Source organism: Myxocyprinus asiaticus, chromosome 23 (genome assembly GCF_019703515.2).
Source record: "Myxocyprinus asiaticus isolate MX2 ecotype Aquarium Trade chromosome 23, UBuf_Myxa_2, whole genome shotgun sequence".
NCBI lineage: Eukaryota > Metazoa > Chordata > Actinopteri > Cypriniformes > Catostomidae > Myxocyprinus > Myxocyprinus asiaticus.
In genome coordinates, this window is record NC_059366.1 from 44,445,945 (window position 1) to 44,467,119 (window position 21,175).

Here is a 21,175-nt window from a genome sequence, read left to right on the forward strand (position 1 = left end):
AGTTTGTTTTGTATACTAAACTTAACCTATCTAGTCACATTTTGATGAAAGATTACAAAGATAAACATTTATTATGTTGGCTTGAGAAAGCCAACATACTGATATTCTATTTAAACTTATTATTAGTGGTGCTTGCGAAGCAAAGCATCACTATAGTAATCTCACATACTTATTATTTTTCTTCTTATTCTGTACAAAACTTCGGCACCTAACTAGTCCCGCACCGTTTGTTGTAGACCCATGAATTAGGTGTCAAATCGACCGGCCTATTGACAACACCTGTGTTATGACTTTTCTAAAGGATTGGGGGTATGGTGCACCCATGGGGGGCAAAAAACATCCCAAAAATTTCCCATAGGCATACTATGGCAAGGGTCTCGCCCATAAAAACATTTTTTTTCCCTACTATGGCAGTCAATGCAAGAAAGTTGTCAAATCATATCTCCCAATCAGAATGACAGAGATATGGGGGCGGGCTCATTTCAATCGGGCTACCAATCAGTCTTTAAAGATCATCTTGGAAATGGTGTAGCCACGCCCTAGCAACCATTTACGGCACCCTAACAACCGCCCCCATAGACTTCCATTCAAAATGGCTCAGAAGGATATCTTCAGAACAGAAGGTCGTAGACACTTGGGGATTGGATCTTTTCAGTCAGATTAGTAATCAGCCAATAAGAATCACTCTGGTCACTGGCTAGCCACACCCTAGAAACAATTTAGAGCACCCTAGCAACCAGCCTTATTAACTTCCATTAAAAATGACTGAGAGGGATAACTTTGGATCAGAACATACTACAGACATGGCAGTTGGCTTATTTCACATGGGTGAGCAATCAGTCTTCATGTATCCATTTGAAAAACTACTTAGCCATACCCTAACAACCATTTAGAGCACCCTAGCAACCATCCCCACTGACTTCCATTCAAAATGGCTGAGTGTGATATCTTCTGATCAGAATGTCCTAGACACATGTGGGTGCTCTCATTTGATTCGGGCTAGCAAACTGTGTTTGAACATACCCTGTGTTTGGGGGTAAAATGTAACCCAGGGGGTAAAAAGGGGGGCAAAAAACTGTACCAAAAAGCCCCATAGGGTACTATGGGAAGAGAATTTTGTTCCTACTATGGCAGTCAATGCAAGAAAGTTGCCAGATCATATCTCCTAATCAGAATGACATAGATACATGGGGGCGGGCTCATTTCAATCGGGATACCAATCACTCTTTAAGTATCACCTTGGAAATGGCATAGCCATGCCCTAACAACCATGTATGGGACCCTAGCAACCACCCCCCATTAACTTCCATTCAAAATGTCTCAGAAGGATATCTTCAGAACAGAATGTCGTAAACACTTGGGGATTGGCTCTTATGAGTCAGGTTAGTAAGCAGCCAATAAGAATCTCTCTGTTCACTGGTTAGCCACGCCCTGGCAACTATTTAGAGCACCCTAGCAACCAACACTATTGCTTTCACTTAGAGTGTGATATCTTTGGATCAGAATGTCCTAGAGACATGACAGTTGGCTTGTTTTAATTGGGTGAGCAATCAGTCTACAACTATCATCATGGGAACTACTCAGCCACACCCTAGCAACCATTTAGAGCACCCTAGCAACCAAACACCATTGACTTCCATTCAAAATCACTAAGATGGGTATCTCTGCACCAGAATATCGTAGACACTTCCGGGTTGACTTATTTCACTCAGGAGAGCAAGGAGCCTCATTAAGTATCACTCTGGTAACTGCCTAGCAACCACAGAACATCATAGAGACTTTGGGTTTCTTTCATTTGACTAAGGGTAGCAAGGAGCCTTTTGAGTATCACCTTGGTAACTGCCTAGCAACCAGATGGAGTTACCCTAGCAACTAAGTAACAAATCACATATCTCTGCACCAGAACATCGTAGACACTTCTGGTTTCATTCAATGGACTTAGGGTAACAAGGAGCCTTTTGAGTATCACCTTGGTAACTGCCTAGCAACCAGATTGGGTTACCCTAGCAACCAAGTAACAAATCATATCTCTGCACCAGAACATCATAGACACTTCCGGGTTCCTTCATTGGACTCAGGGTAGCAAGGAGCCTTTTGAGTATCACCTTGGTAACTGCCTAGCAAACAGATGGAGTTACCCTAGCAACCAAGTAACAAATCACATCTCTCTGCACCAGAACAACATAAAGACTTCTGGTTTCATTCATTGGACTCAAGGTAGCAAGCAGCCTTTTGAGTATCACCTTGGTAACTGTCTAGCAACCAAATGATCTATCTATCTATCTGATAGACTGAATGGTCTTATAATCTTTAAACTTTGAACTTTTAAAACTAGTACTTAAACTTGTAACTACTTCAAACTTCAAACCTTCAAACTTCAAGCTTTTACAACTACTTCAAACTTTCAGGCTAGGCTTTCTCAAGCCAACATCAAAGTTTGTCTTGAGGAACTTTTTTATCTAATTTTTCTTTGGAATAGCACTGATGAATCCTTCACAATAAGACCAGGATCGTCTGTTAAGAAGTGAAAAGTGTCTGGTACTCTCAATTATGAGTTCAATTGAGCAGTTTGTAGAATAAAATATTTGGAAAATATTTAAGACATCATTTAATTGGTTGAAATGAGACACATACAAACTGTTACATGGGGTATTGAATATATTTAAAACAGAAAATCCAACACACTCTCACGTCGAAATCATCAGGATTTGTACGACTTTTCTAAATTTGGCTAATTCGTATGATATCGTGCGACTGCACTCGTTTGAATTCGTACGACTTTCACTACAGCCAATGATGTCGCTGGGCATTGTTTTCATCTAATACGCGACAATTACTTGCTTCTGTCACACACAACAGCTTCCTATCATGTTTACACACTCTACTGATTGATTAAGTTTAGATAAGGGGTTTGGGTAAGGGCATAATATTAATAAGTATGTCCTTAATGCCTCGTCCGCAGAACTCGCGCTTACTTCCACATTAGACATCCAGGTAATTTGCATGTGATGAAGTCGTACGAGTTTATGCGAACAACATCGTGCGAGACCGTACGAAATAGCCATCTCATTAATTATGTACGATTTTTCATGAGATCGGGTTGAGAAAATCATATAATACGATTTTTCAAAGCACAGGGGAGTAAAACCAGATAATAAGCATGCAGCCATACAGTCTTTATGATTGGTACAACACAATCAAATTACATTTTCACTAAGATGTACAAAAACAGTTTATATTTTAAAAGTGCATTTTTAAGAGTGGTACTTCTGGAAAAATGCAGTTATAGAAATTAGGAAAACATCCAAGTACCTATTTCAGTTTCAGATAAGGAGTGGACAGACCACACTCTTAAAAATAAAGGTTTGAAAAAATGGTTTCCACAGCAATGTCATAGAAGAACCAAATCACCCCCCCCAAGAACCTTTGTGAAAAGTTCTTAAATTAATAGTTCACCCAAACATTAAAATTCCCTCATCATTTACTCACCCTTATGTCATCTCAGATGTGTATGACTTTCTTTCTTCAACAGGACACAAAGATTTTTAGAAGAATATCTCAGCTCTGTAGGTCCATACAATGCAAGTGAATGGTGACCAGAACTTTGAAGCTCCATAAAGCACATAAAGGCAGCATAAAAGTAATCCATACGACTCCAGTGGTTAAATCCATATCTTTAGAAGTGATATGATAGGTGTGGGTGAGAAACAGAACAATATTTAAGTCCTTTATTAATATAAATCTCCATTATCACTTTCACTTCATATTCTTCTTCTTTTGTTTTTTGGTGATTTGCATTCTCCGTGCATATCGCCACCTACTGGTCGGGGTTGCTCAAAGGTGGAGATTGATAGTAAAAAAGGACGTAAATATTGATCTATGTCTCACCCACACCTATCATATCACTTCTGAAGACATGGATTTAACCACTGGAGTCTTATGGATTACATTTATGCTGCTTTTGTGTGCTTTTTGGAGCTTCATTCACTTGCATTGTATGGACCTACAGAGCTGAAATATTCTTCTAAAAATCTTCATTTGTGTTCTGCATAAGAAAAAAAGTCATACATATCCGGGATGGCACGAGAGTAAGTAAATTATGAGAATTTTCATTTTTGGGTGAACTATCCCTTTAAATAAAAACATTTTTGAAGAACCTTTTGATAGTCTTAAGATTCTTGTCCACTACAAAGAACATTTTGTGCAATGATAAACTTCTATGGATGGTAAAGGTTCTTCATGGAACCATACATGCTGATAAAGAACCTTTATTTTTTTTAAACAATTAAAGGCACTTAATGCTACATAATCCTTATAATTCACAATATAATAACGCAACACATAAGAACACAGTAAATAAACAGGGGTTGTGCTAGATCTTATTGCCCTAGTTTGACGGGACTCTCGACTGAAGATCTACACTAAAGTTATCTTCATAATTCAAAGCACCAAATACTATCATGAACTAGTACTAATATCATGAACACTGTTCAGAATTCAGTCATAAGAGGAAATGGGTTGAAGAAACTACATTTAAAACAAACTCGTTTTGTCCTGAGCTCAAGAGCCAAACTGAAGGAATATATTTTCCTCGAGTCATCAAGTTTTTGGCATAAGAGGTCTTTTTTTTGTTTTTGTTTTTTTTTGGTCCTTTATAGATATTCATGTGTAACTATAAGTTGGTCTTTATTGCTGACTGAAAGGGTTTTGAATTAAAAGATATCAAAGCAAATTAAATAAATAAATATGATGTGCCACACATTAAATAAATGGAAATAACTTTAAGCACTAGGTAACTTCTGAAAAATACAAGTTAAATAAATAAACACTAACAGAAGGGTGAATCTCACAAAACTGGTCATATTTCACCCCAAAATCAAGTGAAAGAAATAAGAAATTAAATGTTTCATAAAGCAAATTACTATGTTCTTTTTTTGGATTATTTAAGTGACAATTAAGCACATACGTTCTAATTATTGAAATGAATAAAAATAATATGTTTTTAATATTGTAAAGTATTTATACATGATGGTAGTATGTGCTGTTTTACCTTTAATGTATATGGATTATAAAATGATTTACAATAGTATTTATTGTGATACAATAAAAAAATGACTATAACATTAATGTAAATCTAATGAGAATTACCATTGGGAATAATATTACAAAAACAACATAAAGAGTCTAGACACATTACAATAATGAGAATTTGGTGGGAAATGTGCTTAATTGTCATAAAAAATAATGTCACAATAAAAAAGTATTAGTGGTCTTAAAAATTCATTTATTTTAGGGTGAAATGTGACCTGCATTTTATTTTATTTTTTTCTCAGATTCACAGATACAGAAGAATAAATAAAGGGCTTCACTTTTCAAAGATTTTCTAGTGGTAGGAAACCTCGGCAGACAACATGTTGTATAATCAAGGACACTTTGTGAACTCCCAAGAACTTAATAAAAACGTCCACTTTTAGTGGTCCTACTACAGTAAGTGCTACAGCACAGTGAAGATGAGATTACAGGAATGTGGAGTTTCACAGGAGTTCTGCACCACTGACACATGCATACACGTCTCAGAGACACTGGACTCCACAGAGCATCTCACCTGGGCATGAATACATAAAACCTCAAGTCTATCTTAAATCTCCCAGCTGTCACTGAAGTAATGCTCCTCTTCTATATCCTCCTCCTCAAACTGTTCTTCCTCTACATCACAAAACTTGTCTTCATCCTCATCTTCCTCCTCTTCATCCTCCATCAACTGTGACAGCATGGACTGAAGAGTGGCCTTCAGCTCCTGAACTTCCTTCTCCAGGGACAGTGGACATCAGGAGTCAAGGAGAATGTGACTCATTCATACATCAACACATCCATCACAGATGAGTAAATAAAACAGTTATTCGTCAGTCGGCTGGTAACTTATATATTTATATATACACAGCTGCAAGCAAAATTATTCAACCCCCCAAGACAGTAAGACAATTAAAACAATGTATTTAGACTTCCAACAATTTATCAGGATTTGTAACTATTTATTCAGATTGATAATTATATAATTATTCAGATCTACAATTATACATTCAAATTTATAAATATTATAAATAGTCATTATTTACTATTACATACACACACATATATAGTATGTACAGTATATACGACAGACAGACAGACAGATAGAGAACAACAATAACAAATAAAAAGTTTCATGGCTAGTAAGAAATGTTTACGGCCTGTAATTTTTCTAAATTCACCCGCCATTGGTCAAGTTAATTTTGGACCCTGTACACTCCATTCTTCTGTTGCAATTACCACATACATGTACCAGAACTCTACCGCAAACAACCTGCTTTAGAAGGACTTTCATTATCTTTGGCCCAACCATCCGACACTGATTTCCCAATTATATGATCATGGCGGTCATCCCCTCCTCCAAATCCAGTCCATAATTCAAAGGCTTAGTTCATCTCCCTAACAGACCACGTTCAAATAAAGTAATCTCGCCTAAATAATTCATGCATGTTTTATGAGACGGGGAATTGACCCTCTCATCAGCGCTGGATTGTTTAACTCGACAGAGTGCTACTGAGTGTCCGGTATAAGTGGCAAATCAAAGGAGGCCCCTTGTGGCAGATGGGGCCCAATGGGCACGTTTTGCTCTCCAAATTGCACCAGATTGTCTCCATTCATAATTAACCAGCCATTAAAGAGCACTTCATGAATTATGAAAGACAATTGGCAAGATCCCCCTTCGGCTGAATGGACAGTGCTCATGAAGTTCTTCAGGCACAAACCTTGGCTTGTTATGCGTTTATTTGCTCATCTATCTACTTAACCAGCGCAATCAAATATGATTTCTGTGTGAAGTTCCCATGAGTTTGCACACCTTTGGACCAATGAAATTCCATAACTTTAAAAACATTTTATAGAGATTGCACTCACACAGAGCAAACTGATTAAATATTTCACAAGGTGACCATGGCCAGTAACATGTATACTTACTACAGAAAAAATTTCTATGACTTTTCCAGGCCTCACCACCACATGGCAACATGCTAAAAACATTCGGAACACCTTAGCAACTGCACAGCAACATGCTTGAAAACCATTCAGAATGCCTTAGCAACCACTTAACAACATGCTAAAAAACATTCAGAACGCCTTAGCAACCACATGGAAACATGCTAAAATCCACGCAGAATGCCTTAGCAACCACATGGCAATGTGCTAAAAACATTCAGAACACCTTAGCAACTGCACAGCAACATGCTTGAAAACCATTCAGAATGCCTTAGCAACCACATAGCAACATGCTAAAAACATTCAGAACACCTTAGCAACCACATGGCAATGTGCTAAAATCCATCCAGAATGCCTTAGCAACCACATGGTAACGTGCTAAAAACATTCAGAACACCTTAGCAACTACACATCAACATGCTTGAAAACCATTTAGAATGCCTTAGCAACCACTATGCCACGTGCTAAAATCCATCCAGAACACCTTAGCAACCACATGGCAACGTGCTAAAATCTATCCAGAACACCTTAGCAACCACATGGCAATGTGCTAAAAACATTCAGAACACCTTAGCAACTGCGCAGCGACATGCTAGAAAACCATTTAGAATGCCTTAGCAACCACATAGCAACATGCAAAAATCCATCCAGAATGCCATAGCACCTGCATAGCAACGTGCTAAAAACAATTCAGAATGCCTTAGCAACTGCATAGCAACATGCTAAAATCTATAAAGAATGCCTTAGCAACTGCACAGCGACATGCTAGAAAATCATTCAGAACACCTTAGCAACCACATGGCAATGTGCTAAAATCCATCCAGAACACCTTTGCAACTACATAGCAATGTGCTAAAAACCATTCAGAATGCCTTAGCAACCACATGGCAACATGCTAAAATCCATCCAGAAAGCCTTAGCAACCACATAGGAACATGCTAAAAACCATTCAGAACACCATAGCAACCACATAGCAACGTGCTAAAAAACATTCTGAACACCTTAGCAACTGCACAGTGACATGCTAGAAAACCATTCAGAATACCATAGCAACTGCACAGTGACATGCTAGAAAACCATTCAGAATACCTTAGCAACCACATAGTAACATGTTAAAAACTTTTCAGAACACCTTAGCAATCACATAGTAACCACCTACAACATCCTAGCATTAATGCGGCCAGTTTTGCACATCAACAAATCCAATTTTTTTATTCCATGTTATTCAGAACTGCAGACAAACATTATGAATTTATCTCAAATGGATGTCCCCAAGCTTACTCTTATTGGTTATTGGACTGGAATAACATTATCTGGCTTTAAGGTTTTAATGATGTTAATTGGTCCCTTTCTCTGCTTCAGCCAATAAACATTCACGACTAGGAAGGAAATGACTCAGAGTTTTATCATTTCTCTGTCACGTACTGCTTCAGAAAATGTCTTATCCAGTCATTAGCGCCATTAATGTCACATGCTCAATGCTTAAACTCTCCAAAAGAGCTCTTCCATGATGTATTTGACAGCACACGATGCTCTCTTCCACATGGGAATTTAGGGTGAGAGTGAATGGATCACTGGATATTTCTCATGACAGTCTCTATTGTCTTTTTGAAAGAGATTGAATATGAGGGAATAAAGAATGAAGTGCTTTTAAGTTATTAGGGTAGTTCAGGTCTCAGCAAAGGTAGAAAGGAAGTGACAGACAGAGAACAGGAAATGGTGAGACACTCATCTGCCTGTCACTATAAAGTGAGATTAAAGGAATGAGATGAAGGTAAAGGTTATGACCTTGCTGTGACATCTTCATATTCCCTGCCACCTGTGTGCCAACTGGATTCATGCTTCTCTATCGGCTGAGAGGAATCCATGAGTGTTGGGGAGTAGCTAACAACAAGTAGCGACGCTACTTACTTAGGCTGCGTCTACATTAATACGAATACATTTGAAAACGCCGTTTATGTTTCAAGTGTTTCTCTCTCGTCCACTCTGAAAAGTATGAAAATGTGTTAAACCTCCTTACTCGTTATGGATTGGCCTTAACAGCATACCTGCACTGATCCGATGCTGCAAACACATCTGCATCATGACACTTCCAGAAGTGCCAAAGCAAATATCTCGTATCATGCACCTGTCATCGACAAGTGCAAGGAGAACAAATTAATGGCCACTGTGTGTGCTTAATTTAATCGTGGTAGACATCCGTTTATTTATTAAAGTTACTTTTCCACACCATTCAAAATAATAGACAGCAGTCATGGAATTAGCCCACAATACAAAAACATATCATTTCTGTGCACAAAGATGTTTTAAATTAAAAATAAATACACAATACTAGAAGAAAAGCTTCAGTGTGCTTTTCTGGAACACTAACATATAGCCCAATTCTATAAAATGATTGTTTAGCTTACTTTTGAAAAAATGCCAGCAAAATTCCCTGTATTAAATTAAATAAATTACCAAACGAATAAAGCATTAAATTAAAAAAATTAATTACCAAATGAAAAAATTATAGCGTTAGTCCTATATAATTGACTATTCTTTATACAAACTTAAATTAGCCTTACTCTGTTCTGTAGATGATTCAATTCGGCTGAATGACATTCTCAGAATGTTCTAGACTTTTTTCAAGACTATAAACTATCAGAACAATTTGTCCAATGCGGAGTTCACTTTCAGAAAATGAGCTTTTGAACATTTTAAAACTTTTACATGGGGGGGGGGATTAAGGACATCTGGAAGGCGAAAGGTACACAATTAGCGATAAATTTGCGACAAAGTGTTTTTTTAGACATGACGTCATCACGCACACCATTTTTATCGATAAAAGTCCATTTGAATGGAAACAGGCAGAAGACGGCAAATTTCACAAAAATTTGTTTTACGCATTTTCACTTTGTCGACAACAAAATAGCATGAAAAGTGGATGGAAACTAGGTTAAAGTGAATATCAGGCACAACAGCACCGCAACAACCCGGTCGCCATCTTGACTGTTATGATTAAATGGATCACATGACTGCATCACATGACAACAAATACGTCATCGTTTTCAGATATATCCGTTTTCCCAATCCACACTACAAAGTGAAGACGGTGTTATCAAATGTATCCACTTGGAAGAAAAGTTTTCAAATAGCTCAGTTTTTGCTGACAAAAACGCTGTCTCAGTGTGGACAGAAGGCCAAAATGTAGAGAAAAAGATACGTTTTCAAACGAAAATGTATTAGTGTGGACGTGGCCTTAACTACATTTTTCAGTTCTTTGACTGTAGTTCAGCTGCTTTTAAAACAGTGTAGCCTTTTCCAGTGGCAAACTAATTTTTCCAGCAAGTAGCGGTGTTTTGGTCAGATTATAACTAATAGCCTTCTTTCATGCGTAGAAGCCAAACTTCTACCAGCAAAACGTCTGACGAACTTGCAGCGAATTCTGGCTGCTACTCAGAATTAGGCAGCGCCTGATATATAATAAAATAAAATAAAAATAATAATATAATATAATATAATATAATTATAATATAATATAATAAAATTATAATAAAATATAATATAATTATAATAATATAATATAATTATAATAAAATATAATATAATTATAATTATAATTAAATATAATATAATTATAATAAAATATAATATAATATAATTATAATAAAATATAATATAATAATAATTATAATAATATAATTTAATTATAATATAATATAATATAATTATAATAAAATATAATATAATTATAATAAAATATAATATAATAAAATTATAATAAAATATAATATAATTATAATATAATATAATTATAATAAAATATAATATAATTATAATAAAATATAATATAATATAATTATAATAAAATATAATATAATAATAATTATAATAATATAATATTAATTATAATATAATATAATTATATATTATAATATAATATAATAATAATTATAATATAATTATAATTATATTATAATTATAATATATAATATAATTATAATAATATAATATAATTATAATATAATTATAATAATATAATATAATTATAATAAAATATAATATAATAATATAATTATAATATAATATAATAATAATTATAATAATATAATTTAATTATAATAAAATATAATATAATTATAATACAATATAATACTATAATTATAATATAATATAATTATAATAATATAATATAATTATAATTTAATATAATTATAATTATAATAAAATATAATATAATTATAATATAATATAATTATAATAAAATATAATATAATTATAATAAAATATAAATATAATATAATATACTATAATATAATATAAATTGAAATGACCGATACGGTACTGATTATTTTTGTGTTTAACAGTCTGATAAACAATATGCATAGCTATTTTTTAATTGTTTTATTTCTACTTATAGGCACATTAACAACTTCTGAAGGTGAACTGCTTTACAAAACTACCGGTAATATTGTGCACAAAGTAATGTTGAACAAAGAATTAATTTAACTAGTTTAACTGCAATATACACTTGTGCAAAGCCCCTCCCTTAATTAATATTTAAGATTTAAAGTCTTTTGTGTCTAACTTTATCAGTAAACCTGATATTAAAGAACTGATAACCAATTAAGTGGAAAAGTGTAAATATAACTTAAAAATATCAGTCAAACTGATTATCAGTCTATCTCTAATCAAGACAAAAGTTGATCAAAAAAAGGGACATATTTTAAGCATTTGGAAATATTTTGATACTAAAAAAAATATAATTTTTCATGTCATTCTACCCCTGTGCAATGTTTTCCATGTTTTTAAGTCTTAAAAGAAATTATATATCCCTATTTTATTATAAAATATGAATAAAAGACTTCTTAAGGTATATGAAGCAAACATACCCCTATTACAATTTGAATAACAATTAATCGTCAGCCAATATTTCAAAACCATGACAGCCTTATTCCCACCTTACAGGGAACGTTCCAACAACGTTATGTAAGGGTTAGAGACAAATGTTAAAATAACGGTAATGCAACAACCTTGTGATGTTATTAGTATTCAATGAATGTTCTCACAATGTTAGCAGAAAACGTTCTTGTAATGTTGGTATGTCTTTTACACTTATACTTTTCTGAGAGTGAAACATTTTTAAAAACTTTTGCTTTCAGGGTATTTTCGCATTTTCAGTAATGTTATGCTCATAACATTAATATATAATAGTTATGCTAAATAGCGTTGTACACGTGTTTAGGCAACTGGGCATTTTTACGGTTCCCAGAACCACAATGTAATGTTTGGAAAATGTTTTAAGAACAGAAATTTGTCCATCTTAATCTGCTAGCTAATGACAAATGGGGCCAAACTATTATGTTGCCCCTTTTATTTCGTTCTTTCTGTTGAAGGCACAAATCAAGCCTTGAGTGAATATTATGTCAGGTTCATTTTCTCCATAGACTACACTGAGAATATAATGTGAAATATTGATCTGCGCATCAGCTGTCAAACAACCTCTCTTCATTTTGTTAGTTTACGGTTTACACTCAGTGCCGATCAATCGAAATCCATTAAGAGCAGTACATTTACAGCACATATAAATTGAGGTGTATTGTGTACAGTTATGATGTTGTATCCATTAAGTTGTCAAGCAACATGACCACAAATACAGCTTCATTTAGAAAAATATAACTGCTCAATAACAACAATATTCCTTCTGAGTTGGAATTTGTTGTTACATCTGCCAAAGGGAATGTGGGATTTATATTCATTAGGTCTCGTTTTGTATGTTAATAGTTTGTCAGGCGAAAATCATTCAATCGTAAGAAAGTCCAAAGGTCACTAATGAAATATGCACATACACACACACACACACACACACACACACACACACACACACACACAAGGCTTTGTAAGGATATGAGTGAGGTCCTTGTCTTGGTTGTCTATGGCGGTCTGGAGCTGGTCTTCCAGGTGACACAATCGGTCACCGATGAGTTCACAGCGCTCCGTCAGGTCTAACACTTCACCACACAGATCCTGAAAAACAATAACACACAATCAACATGAGGTCATTAACTGCATTAATAATTCAACACAACATCTCTCACTTTGCAGGCATCTTTTGCTGTTAAAGCATGGCATTAAATGCTATTTTTACAGAGCTCTCTGGAATACTCGATTCTGATTGTTCAATGGCGCCATCTAGTGGTCTGATATTGCTCAGTAACAACCGCACATCGGTATTGCAAGCCATCATTCCTGCTTCTCGGATCACTGTGCAATCTCTACAAGTAAGCTAATGAAATACTTTTAACTCAAATCAATGTTTCATGTCTACTCTATTTATTCATTTATTTGGCAAGAAGTCTTGTAATAAGCTGGATAATGTGCAGTCAGGCGATCATTAATTACAAAATAAACGGAACTCCGACACAAACCAGAGATGGATTTTAGCTGTTCAGTTATTTATTTCTTCTAACATAATTACATAATTTTTACATAAATAAATAATGTTCATGTTTTTATTTATTTGGTTAGTAGCCGTGTAATAAGCGGGATAATGTACAGTCAGACGTTTTTTCATCACAAAATAAACCCCTTCAGGCTGATACAACAGTCTCCGCTTCACGTCGGGGTCCTGATCACCCTGTCGGGTTTATTTTGCGATACCAACCGACTGACTGTACATTATCCCTTACATACGCTAGTACAAGTTCATTTTGGTTCAATACTTTCATTAGAGATGGACAGACCAATCCTAAAATATCAATACTTATGATACTGATGTTAATAAAAATATTGATTCAAAAGTTTTTAAACTATTGATTTTACAATTTATGTGTATCATTAGATAAACTATTTCTCCCTCTGTTCACTAACAATTTCTATGTAAAATTATATCCAATTTTACAACTTCGTGCCATGACGCTGTAAACCCTAAAATCTTAATGAAAACAGAACGCAATGATTTCAACCCTTTTTCACAGACGCCTTTATGACATACAGTACTTATTAGTGTTGCTCATTTTCTGTGTATGATTTATAAAATTATATATTGAAACGTCCCATATTGAATGCATTATAAGGGACAAAAGCGACCCGTTTGAGACATCGTTATTTTGGCCAAAATACGGGACATCCCAGCTGATACCAGACAGTTGGCAACAGGGGTGGACTGAGAAGAGAAATCGGCCCGGGATTTTACATAGAAACTGGTCCAAAAGTTGTTGAGCGGGGTGGGGGGTGTCGCTGTCCTTTTCTGCATATCGCTGCCCCCTTCGGCATATCACGGCGCCATTTTGTGGCCCATTCGGCATAATGCGGCGGCTCATTTCAGCTTAGTCCCGGTTCTCCCGATGGCCAGTCCTCCCCTGATCAGCCCCAAAGTGCGTCGGCCCACCGGGAAAATGCCCAGAATGCCAGATTACCAATCCAGCCCTGGTTGGCAACCCAATACTTTCCACAGATAAGGTTAATAAGCATTTTATCACACTAAACTCATGTTAACACATACAGTATTGAACCAGTGTGTATTCTGTTTATGGATCGGCCCCATTCACTTCTATTGCAAGTGCCTCACTGTAACCACAATTTTAGCTTTTTTTTAAATGAACGAGGGACGAGTCAAATTGAAAAAAAAATTTTTTTTCTTGGTATTCAACATTATGCCACAAATGCTGTCGATTGAGCTTAACTTGTATTGAACCTGGAACATTCCTGTTGTGTAGACTCTATTAAATCGAAATTAATCACAATGACAAAATCAGGCCATTAAAAATATCAGAATCAAAATATCTGTTACAATATATAAAACCTGAAAGCTCCATTTCTAGAACCTTAAACCAGTGAACTATCAACTCATCATGTTAACCATCAGCAAACAAGAGACCTCAAAACCACGTGACCGCCGCTGTCAAATTCCTGTTCCCGAAGTCCCCTTATAAGTGTCCCAAACTGACAGTGTGTCTCTTAGTAATTGCACTAATGACTTACAGTTTAGCATGAGAGTGAGCCAGCTAGGTAAGTAGGACAGGTCCTCGTGGCCGGCTCCGTCCCAATTCCATCACACTGTGATTCACTGTTTTCCTCCGTCGCACAGAGTCCGAGAGCGTCTTAAGGTGGCCGCCTGACACATATCTGTCAATATTCTCCACCCATGTCTCTCAGGACCGGCCCGTGCCGTGTTTTAATGATGGTCTATTCTTAAACCCCCACACCAGCTAATGAAACACCTTTTATAGACGCTAACATCACACGCTGTGGGCGAACTAAAACACTTCTGAATGTGGCTGGAGTCTCGGAGGGTACATATGAGAACAAACAGCCCACCACAGAGCCTCAGAATACACCCACCATACAGTTATCGCGACATAATGGAAATCAGGTTTTGAAAGGTCACGGCAATCACTTTAAAGCATCTAAAGCATTGAAGACACACTCAAGTATATGTAGGCTGCAAAAAATTGCACCTTTGTGATAACTGTGACTGTGAAAATCAATATAATTCTGATCGTATCAAATGCACAATACCAACTTATAGAGATTTGTAAGTGTTAATGTGTGTTTCTGGGGGATAATGGTTCCCCAAGCACTGAGTATGAAAACTAAGGCAATAGAGAGTGAGACAGAGAAGAGAAAGACGGTATTACAAAATAAAGAAAACAAGGAAGGGATGAAGTCTTTCCTCACCCTTTAGCATGTATGCTTCACATTCCATAAAGACTTCAGTATAATAAAGCATTTCAAAGAACTTCCTTGTGTGGCCAGTCACTGCAACAGTTGCTAAAATGACTTCATGTTAAAAAGGGATTATATTGTTAGAAATTTTCCCCCTACTGTAATATCACACTGTTGTTTGTCCATTCTTAATCAGACACAAGACTGCTCCCCACTGGTCCATATAAACATTATATAAAACCCTATGCATTAAAGTGCAGGTCAAGCTCAAATGTTAACTAGGTCATATATCAGACTGATTTCACATTGCTTGTCTTTATTAAGTAATTCAGGCATTGTGGGTGGCTTTGTGAGACCATGATGTACATTTAATTTATCAGGAAAAAAAAAATATATACCATAACATGATGATATGCAAAGCTGCATGAATTATGCATCTAATAAAAGGTTGCATTGGGGGCCTGGGTAGCTCAGTGGTAAAATACGCTGGCTACCACCCCTGGAGTTCGCTAGTTCGCTAGTTCGAATCCCAGGGTGTGCTGAGTGACTCCAGCCAGGTCTTGTAAGCAACCAAATTGGCCCGGTTGCTAGGGAGGGTAGAGTCACATGGGGTAACCTCCTCGTGGTCGCTATAATGTGGTTTGTTCTCGGTGGGGCACGTGGTGAATTGAGCGTGGTTGCCGCGGTGGATGGCGTGAAGCCTCCACACGCGCTATGTCTCCGTGGCAATGCGCTCAACAAGCCACGTGATAAGATGCGCGGGTTGACTGTCTCAGACGCGGAGGCAACTGGGATTCGTCCTCCACCACCTGGACTGAGGCGAATCACTATGCGACCACGAGGACTCAGAGCACATTGGGAATTGGGCATTCCAAATTGGGAGGAAAAGGGGAAAAATCCCCCCCCCCCCCCCCAAAAAAAAAAAAAAAGAAAGGTTGCATTGATGGGCTGGTTACCCATTGATTATTGTTCACACTGTGGAGTGCTGAAGTTCAAGTATTGACTGAGACGTCACAGTGACTTTACTTAAAAATCTCTGGTCATGCACACCCCATTAGAGACTTGCCTTTTCTGTTTTCCACAATGCTACAGCTATTATATCAAGTGATGAAGCAACCAATGGCTTTTTTTATGCTGATGTTGAGACTGGAATTATTTAACACTGTCATAATGCAGTCTACTCTATGACTTTATGGAAAAGCCAATTTTTTAATATCAGCATTAAAGAACAGTTCACCCAAAAATTCAAATCAATTCACTCTCATGTCGTTCAAAACCTGCATGACTTTCTTGCTTCCAAGATCCATACAATGTAAGTAAATGGGAAAAACACAATAAAAGTGTACAAGTACTATAAATGTAATCCATACGACTATATTCCAAGTCTTCTGAAGCCACATGATAGCTCTGTGTGTCGAACAGACCACAGCTGCTCCAGCTCTCTTAAATCTCAATTGCATTTTCAAATTTGGGCCATAATCATCGGTTACGACACATGAGAGAACCAACGGCATTACCACTGACGCTAAACCTGCCGCGATATGTCTTGACACACCATATTTGAATGCACGTAAATGCGAACGAGGGGCAGATTCTAAGCAAATAATGACTAAAATTTCATTGTTCAAACACAATAATGCCAGTCACTCACCTCGGATGAACTGTCCTCAAAACAGAACAGAAACTCCTCTAATTTCTGCAAAAGAGAAAAGTTTAGAAATTATTCATTTCAGCCAAAGATTAAGACAAAACTATAATCCTCATCTATTATTAAAAAGCACTCAGCGCATTGGCATCGCATTGGAAGTGCACTATATCTCGTCATTACAGCTTACTAGAAGACAAAATTATAAATGGCACTGGTTCAGTCCATCTGTGTGAGTAATGATTGCATTCAGAAGCACAAAATAATTAGCACTCATGGTAGATATACTGTATGAGCTTAACTCTAGCTGAAGGGAGCAAACCTTAATTTCCATCTCCTGTTGGCGAGCCACAATATTAATGTGTCCGTGGTTGGGCGTAGACCACCGCTTCCTATTAGATTCTGACTGTCTGTGTTTAGATCACATTTAGCTTGTCAAAAAATCTTTGGCTTATTGGTGATGCTCCGCCAGAGAAATACATTCACAAGAAACAATGTGCTGCACGCAACATAGCCTCACACACATGTAATCTGTCAAACCATTTAAAGGAATAATTCGCCCAAAAAGAACAATTCTGTCATTTACTCACATCATATAATTCAAAAGCTGTATGACTAAATAATATATGACAAAAGTAGTCTTCAGAAGCCATAAAATACTGTATGTTTGACTGAGGAATTTTATAGATACAATATGTGCGCCCTCTATGGTACACATTATGTCTAATGATGTGAAATAAAAAATGCATTTCGTTATTTCATCGTAAAAATAATCTTCACCGCAGTACCTCTGAAATCTCATTCGTACTTGTATAATTGAAAAATATGCCACATAAAAAAAAAAATCAAACATCATTGGTTCTTGAGTGTCTTGTTATTGTCGGTAAACCTGCTATTGTGTATTTTAAAGCACCATATTTAAAAATACACGAATGTGAATAATGTTTGAGAATTACAGCAGAGGGAACAATTATCAGTGAATAACGACTTAAATTTCAGTCAGTCTAACATCTCCTTTTGTGTCCCTCAGGTGAAAGAAAGTTATATGGGTTTGGAATGACATGAGGGTGAATAAATTATGACAGAATTTAAATTTTTGCCGAACTATTCCTTTAAATGGCAGTAAATTCCATCAATACATTTAGGGGCTGTTTATACCGAGTTGTTTTCCTACCAGTATATAAACGTGCTTGTTGGACATCTTTGACTGTTCCACCATGCCACGCCCTTTTTTTTAAACATCTCGTGCAAGAGTGCCGTGTTCTTCAGATGTCGTGTCAGGCTGACATGCACTTGAAACATGAAAACGCATCACCTGCGTTCTGTTCTATTTGTGGTGCTGCGTCTAGCTACATTATCCCGCAAGGACACGTTTGGTGTGAACAGCCCCTAATACAGCTTAGATGTAATCAGGGAAGTGCAGGCTTTGTGTAACCAGACGAACAATACAGTATGTACGTTAAGTAGGTAAAGAACCTCTGTGAGCATTCAAAAAACAGATTAATTGAAGATCAGACAGAAGAGAGAGAAAGCCGTGCATTGAAGATGAGAAAGATGAAAAAGCAGCCTGATCTCACCTTCAGTGTCCTACAGGAGTGTTAGGAGGAGGAGACACTCTTCAAGACAAGAGACAAAAAAAATAGAGTGAAGACACTTTCAGCCTGACTGGGCTGAAAGATATTAGAGCGAGTTAGAGAAAGTTATGAACCGAAGGAAAGAGAAAGAAGAAAATAAGAGTGGAAATTGGAGTCATTCAGGGAATGGATATTTTTTATGAAAACGGAGGAAGCAGAGGGAACAGCGTTTCTATTTTTAGAGAAATTTAATTTCACAAGGCTTTCAAAAAGCACTTTTTTTTTTTTTTTTTTATTCCAGTGTAAGGTACCACTGTTCTTTGAGGACGCCAGGTTAAAATCAGCCATATACAGCATGCCTTTATAAAATGTAAACTCTGCACAATTTCTGTATGTTCACTGCACTAAAGGAGAGGTTCAGTGAAGTGGCATGGAACCACTATGTTTTTTTGTGTGTTTGTTTTGGTTATGTACAGTGGTAATACCATGTTTTTGGATTTTGACCATATTAATACCATGTTTTTGGATATGTATTATGGTAGTACCATTTTTTTGGACATGCTACCATGGTTATACCATGTTTTGTCAATTTGGACCATATTAATACCATGTTTTTTGGATATGTACTATGGTGTTAACTTTTTTTTTGGGATGGGGTACCATGGTAAAACCATGTTTTTGGGATATGGAACATGGTAATACCACATCTTTTGTATATGTGCTACGGTAACTCCATGATATTTGGGATTTGGACCATGCAATACCAAGTTTTTTGATATATGGACCATGCTAATACCATGGTTTTTCTGGGCACGTGTACAATAAAGTACCCTCCCAGTACAAAAATCAAAAAAGTGCCACAGTGTTTACTGTACAAATGACTTACTTATAGTTGTCTAATAAGGAGAAGTATTTTAACATAAAAACTGTACACACATAATGTTTAAAAGTGTTTTTTGAAAAGAGATATTTGGCTTTACCTTAGTAAACTCAGAGTGCTGTAGGTCAGCATCAGGACACCAGCGCCCCCCTAAAGCAGTCAACATGGCGCAGTCCGCTTCTCCTTTAATGAATGTTAGGGCACTTAAACTTGATCCTGGTGAAGGGAGGAGATCATCACTCTCTGAGAGGCTGGGCATGCGCCGCTCGAGACTTCTTAAGAGAAGGTGGCAAGCTTCCAAATCCGCTTCCAAAATGTGCTCCAGCGCTGAACTTCCACAACTACTGAAAGAGACAGGAAAACTTACAGAGAAAGCTAACATTGTGCATTATACAATCGCATCAAAAAGCATTTGGACACTTCAGTCAAACTTATAAAAGTGCACATTTTGTGGTGCTTCTATGACACTTTTAGCTCACGTGTCGACTCGTGTGCTCTTCAAGACTCATACCCCCATCCTTTAAAAAGCAAGTGCAACACTCTATCAGTTGAGCTACCGTGCTATTTGATTGCATTTGAACAAGCTTGTAAATGTAGTTGGTTATGTAATGCAAATGTTAAAATGAGTCATGCACTACAGTAAAAGTGTTTAGATGTCATAAGATAGCATTCTGTGAGGAACAGGGTGAAAAGTAAGTGTTTATGAACAGATAATCTGCTGTTTTACTCGTGATTTGTGTGAAAAGTGAATAAGTCAATGTTGTTGTAGCGCCTCTAGTGTTCATTTCCCCAGGAAACTGCTACGATATGTACAAAGAGCCACAGAAAAATCTTTTAGCAAAAAAGTAGGCAAAGTAACATGATTCTAGACCAGGATAGAGTCAACAGTACAGTCCAAGACTTCTTCAACAGACACAAAGGAATCAGTCCTGGTTACTACATAGAGACACTAAAGCTCTCTGCTATCTCTGGAAAACAGTTCCAGTCCTGCAGGTAAATCAGTGTACACTTTTTTGAGGGTTTAATCCTCACATTCTGTGAGAGTGCACAGACAGGACGATAATTACAGTCTTCACACCTGCTGTCTCCAGAGACGGACGGCTTCCTGATGGATAATGATGGACAACGCTCTAGAAACCCTGTCAGGAGCATGGCTAGTGGCTTCATGCAAAGTTCATATAAACCTTCAGATATTCAATTAGATGTTTTTATATGGTTAAAGGCTTGATGAATAACTGAGAATGCAAAATAAACATGGATAAGGTCTAATCTAAGAAACCCTTCAAGAACGGTCATATTTCACCCTAAAATCAAAAGAAAGACATTAGAGATTATATTTTAGCTTCTTTAAGAAAATGAAGCCAATTTTTGGGAGCATTAAGATTTATTATTATTATTATTATTATTATTATT

At 36.4% G+C, this 21,175-nt stretch overlaps 2 protein-coding genes across 3 annotated transcripts in view; one reads left to right on the plus strand and one right to left on the minus strand.

Moving 5' to 3' along the window:
* LOC127414395 (keratinocyte proline-rich protein-like) overlaps positions 1-21,175 on the plus strand; it is a 401,795-nt gene that overhangs the window by 294,424 nt on the left and 86,196 nt on the right. The gene's annotated exons all lie outside the window — the stretch shown is intronic.
* Positions 3,973-21,175, minus strand: part of LOC127414366 (disrupted in schizophrenia 1 protein-like) — a 62,608-nt gene continuing 45,405 nt past the window's right edge. The window contains exons 11-14 of one of the 2 annotated variants that reach the window (XM_051652348.1): positions 19,863-20,103; positions 17,315-17,359; positions 12,906-13,023; positions 3,973-5,820 (exon numbers count right to left, since the gene is read on the minus strand). In XM_051652348.1, the coding sequence (XP_051508308.1) occupies positions 5,639-5,820; positions 12,906-13,023; positions 17,315-17,359; positions 19,863-20,103 (586 nt within the window). In that variant the 3' untranslated portion in view covers positions 3,973-5,638. Of the gene's footprint in view, positions 5,821-12,905; positions 13,024-17,314; positions 17,360-19,862; positions 20,107-21,175 lie in introns of both variants that reach the window. The other variant, XM_051652347.1, reaches the window with a different exon arrangement.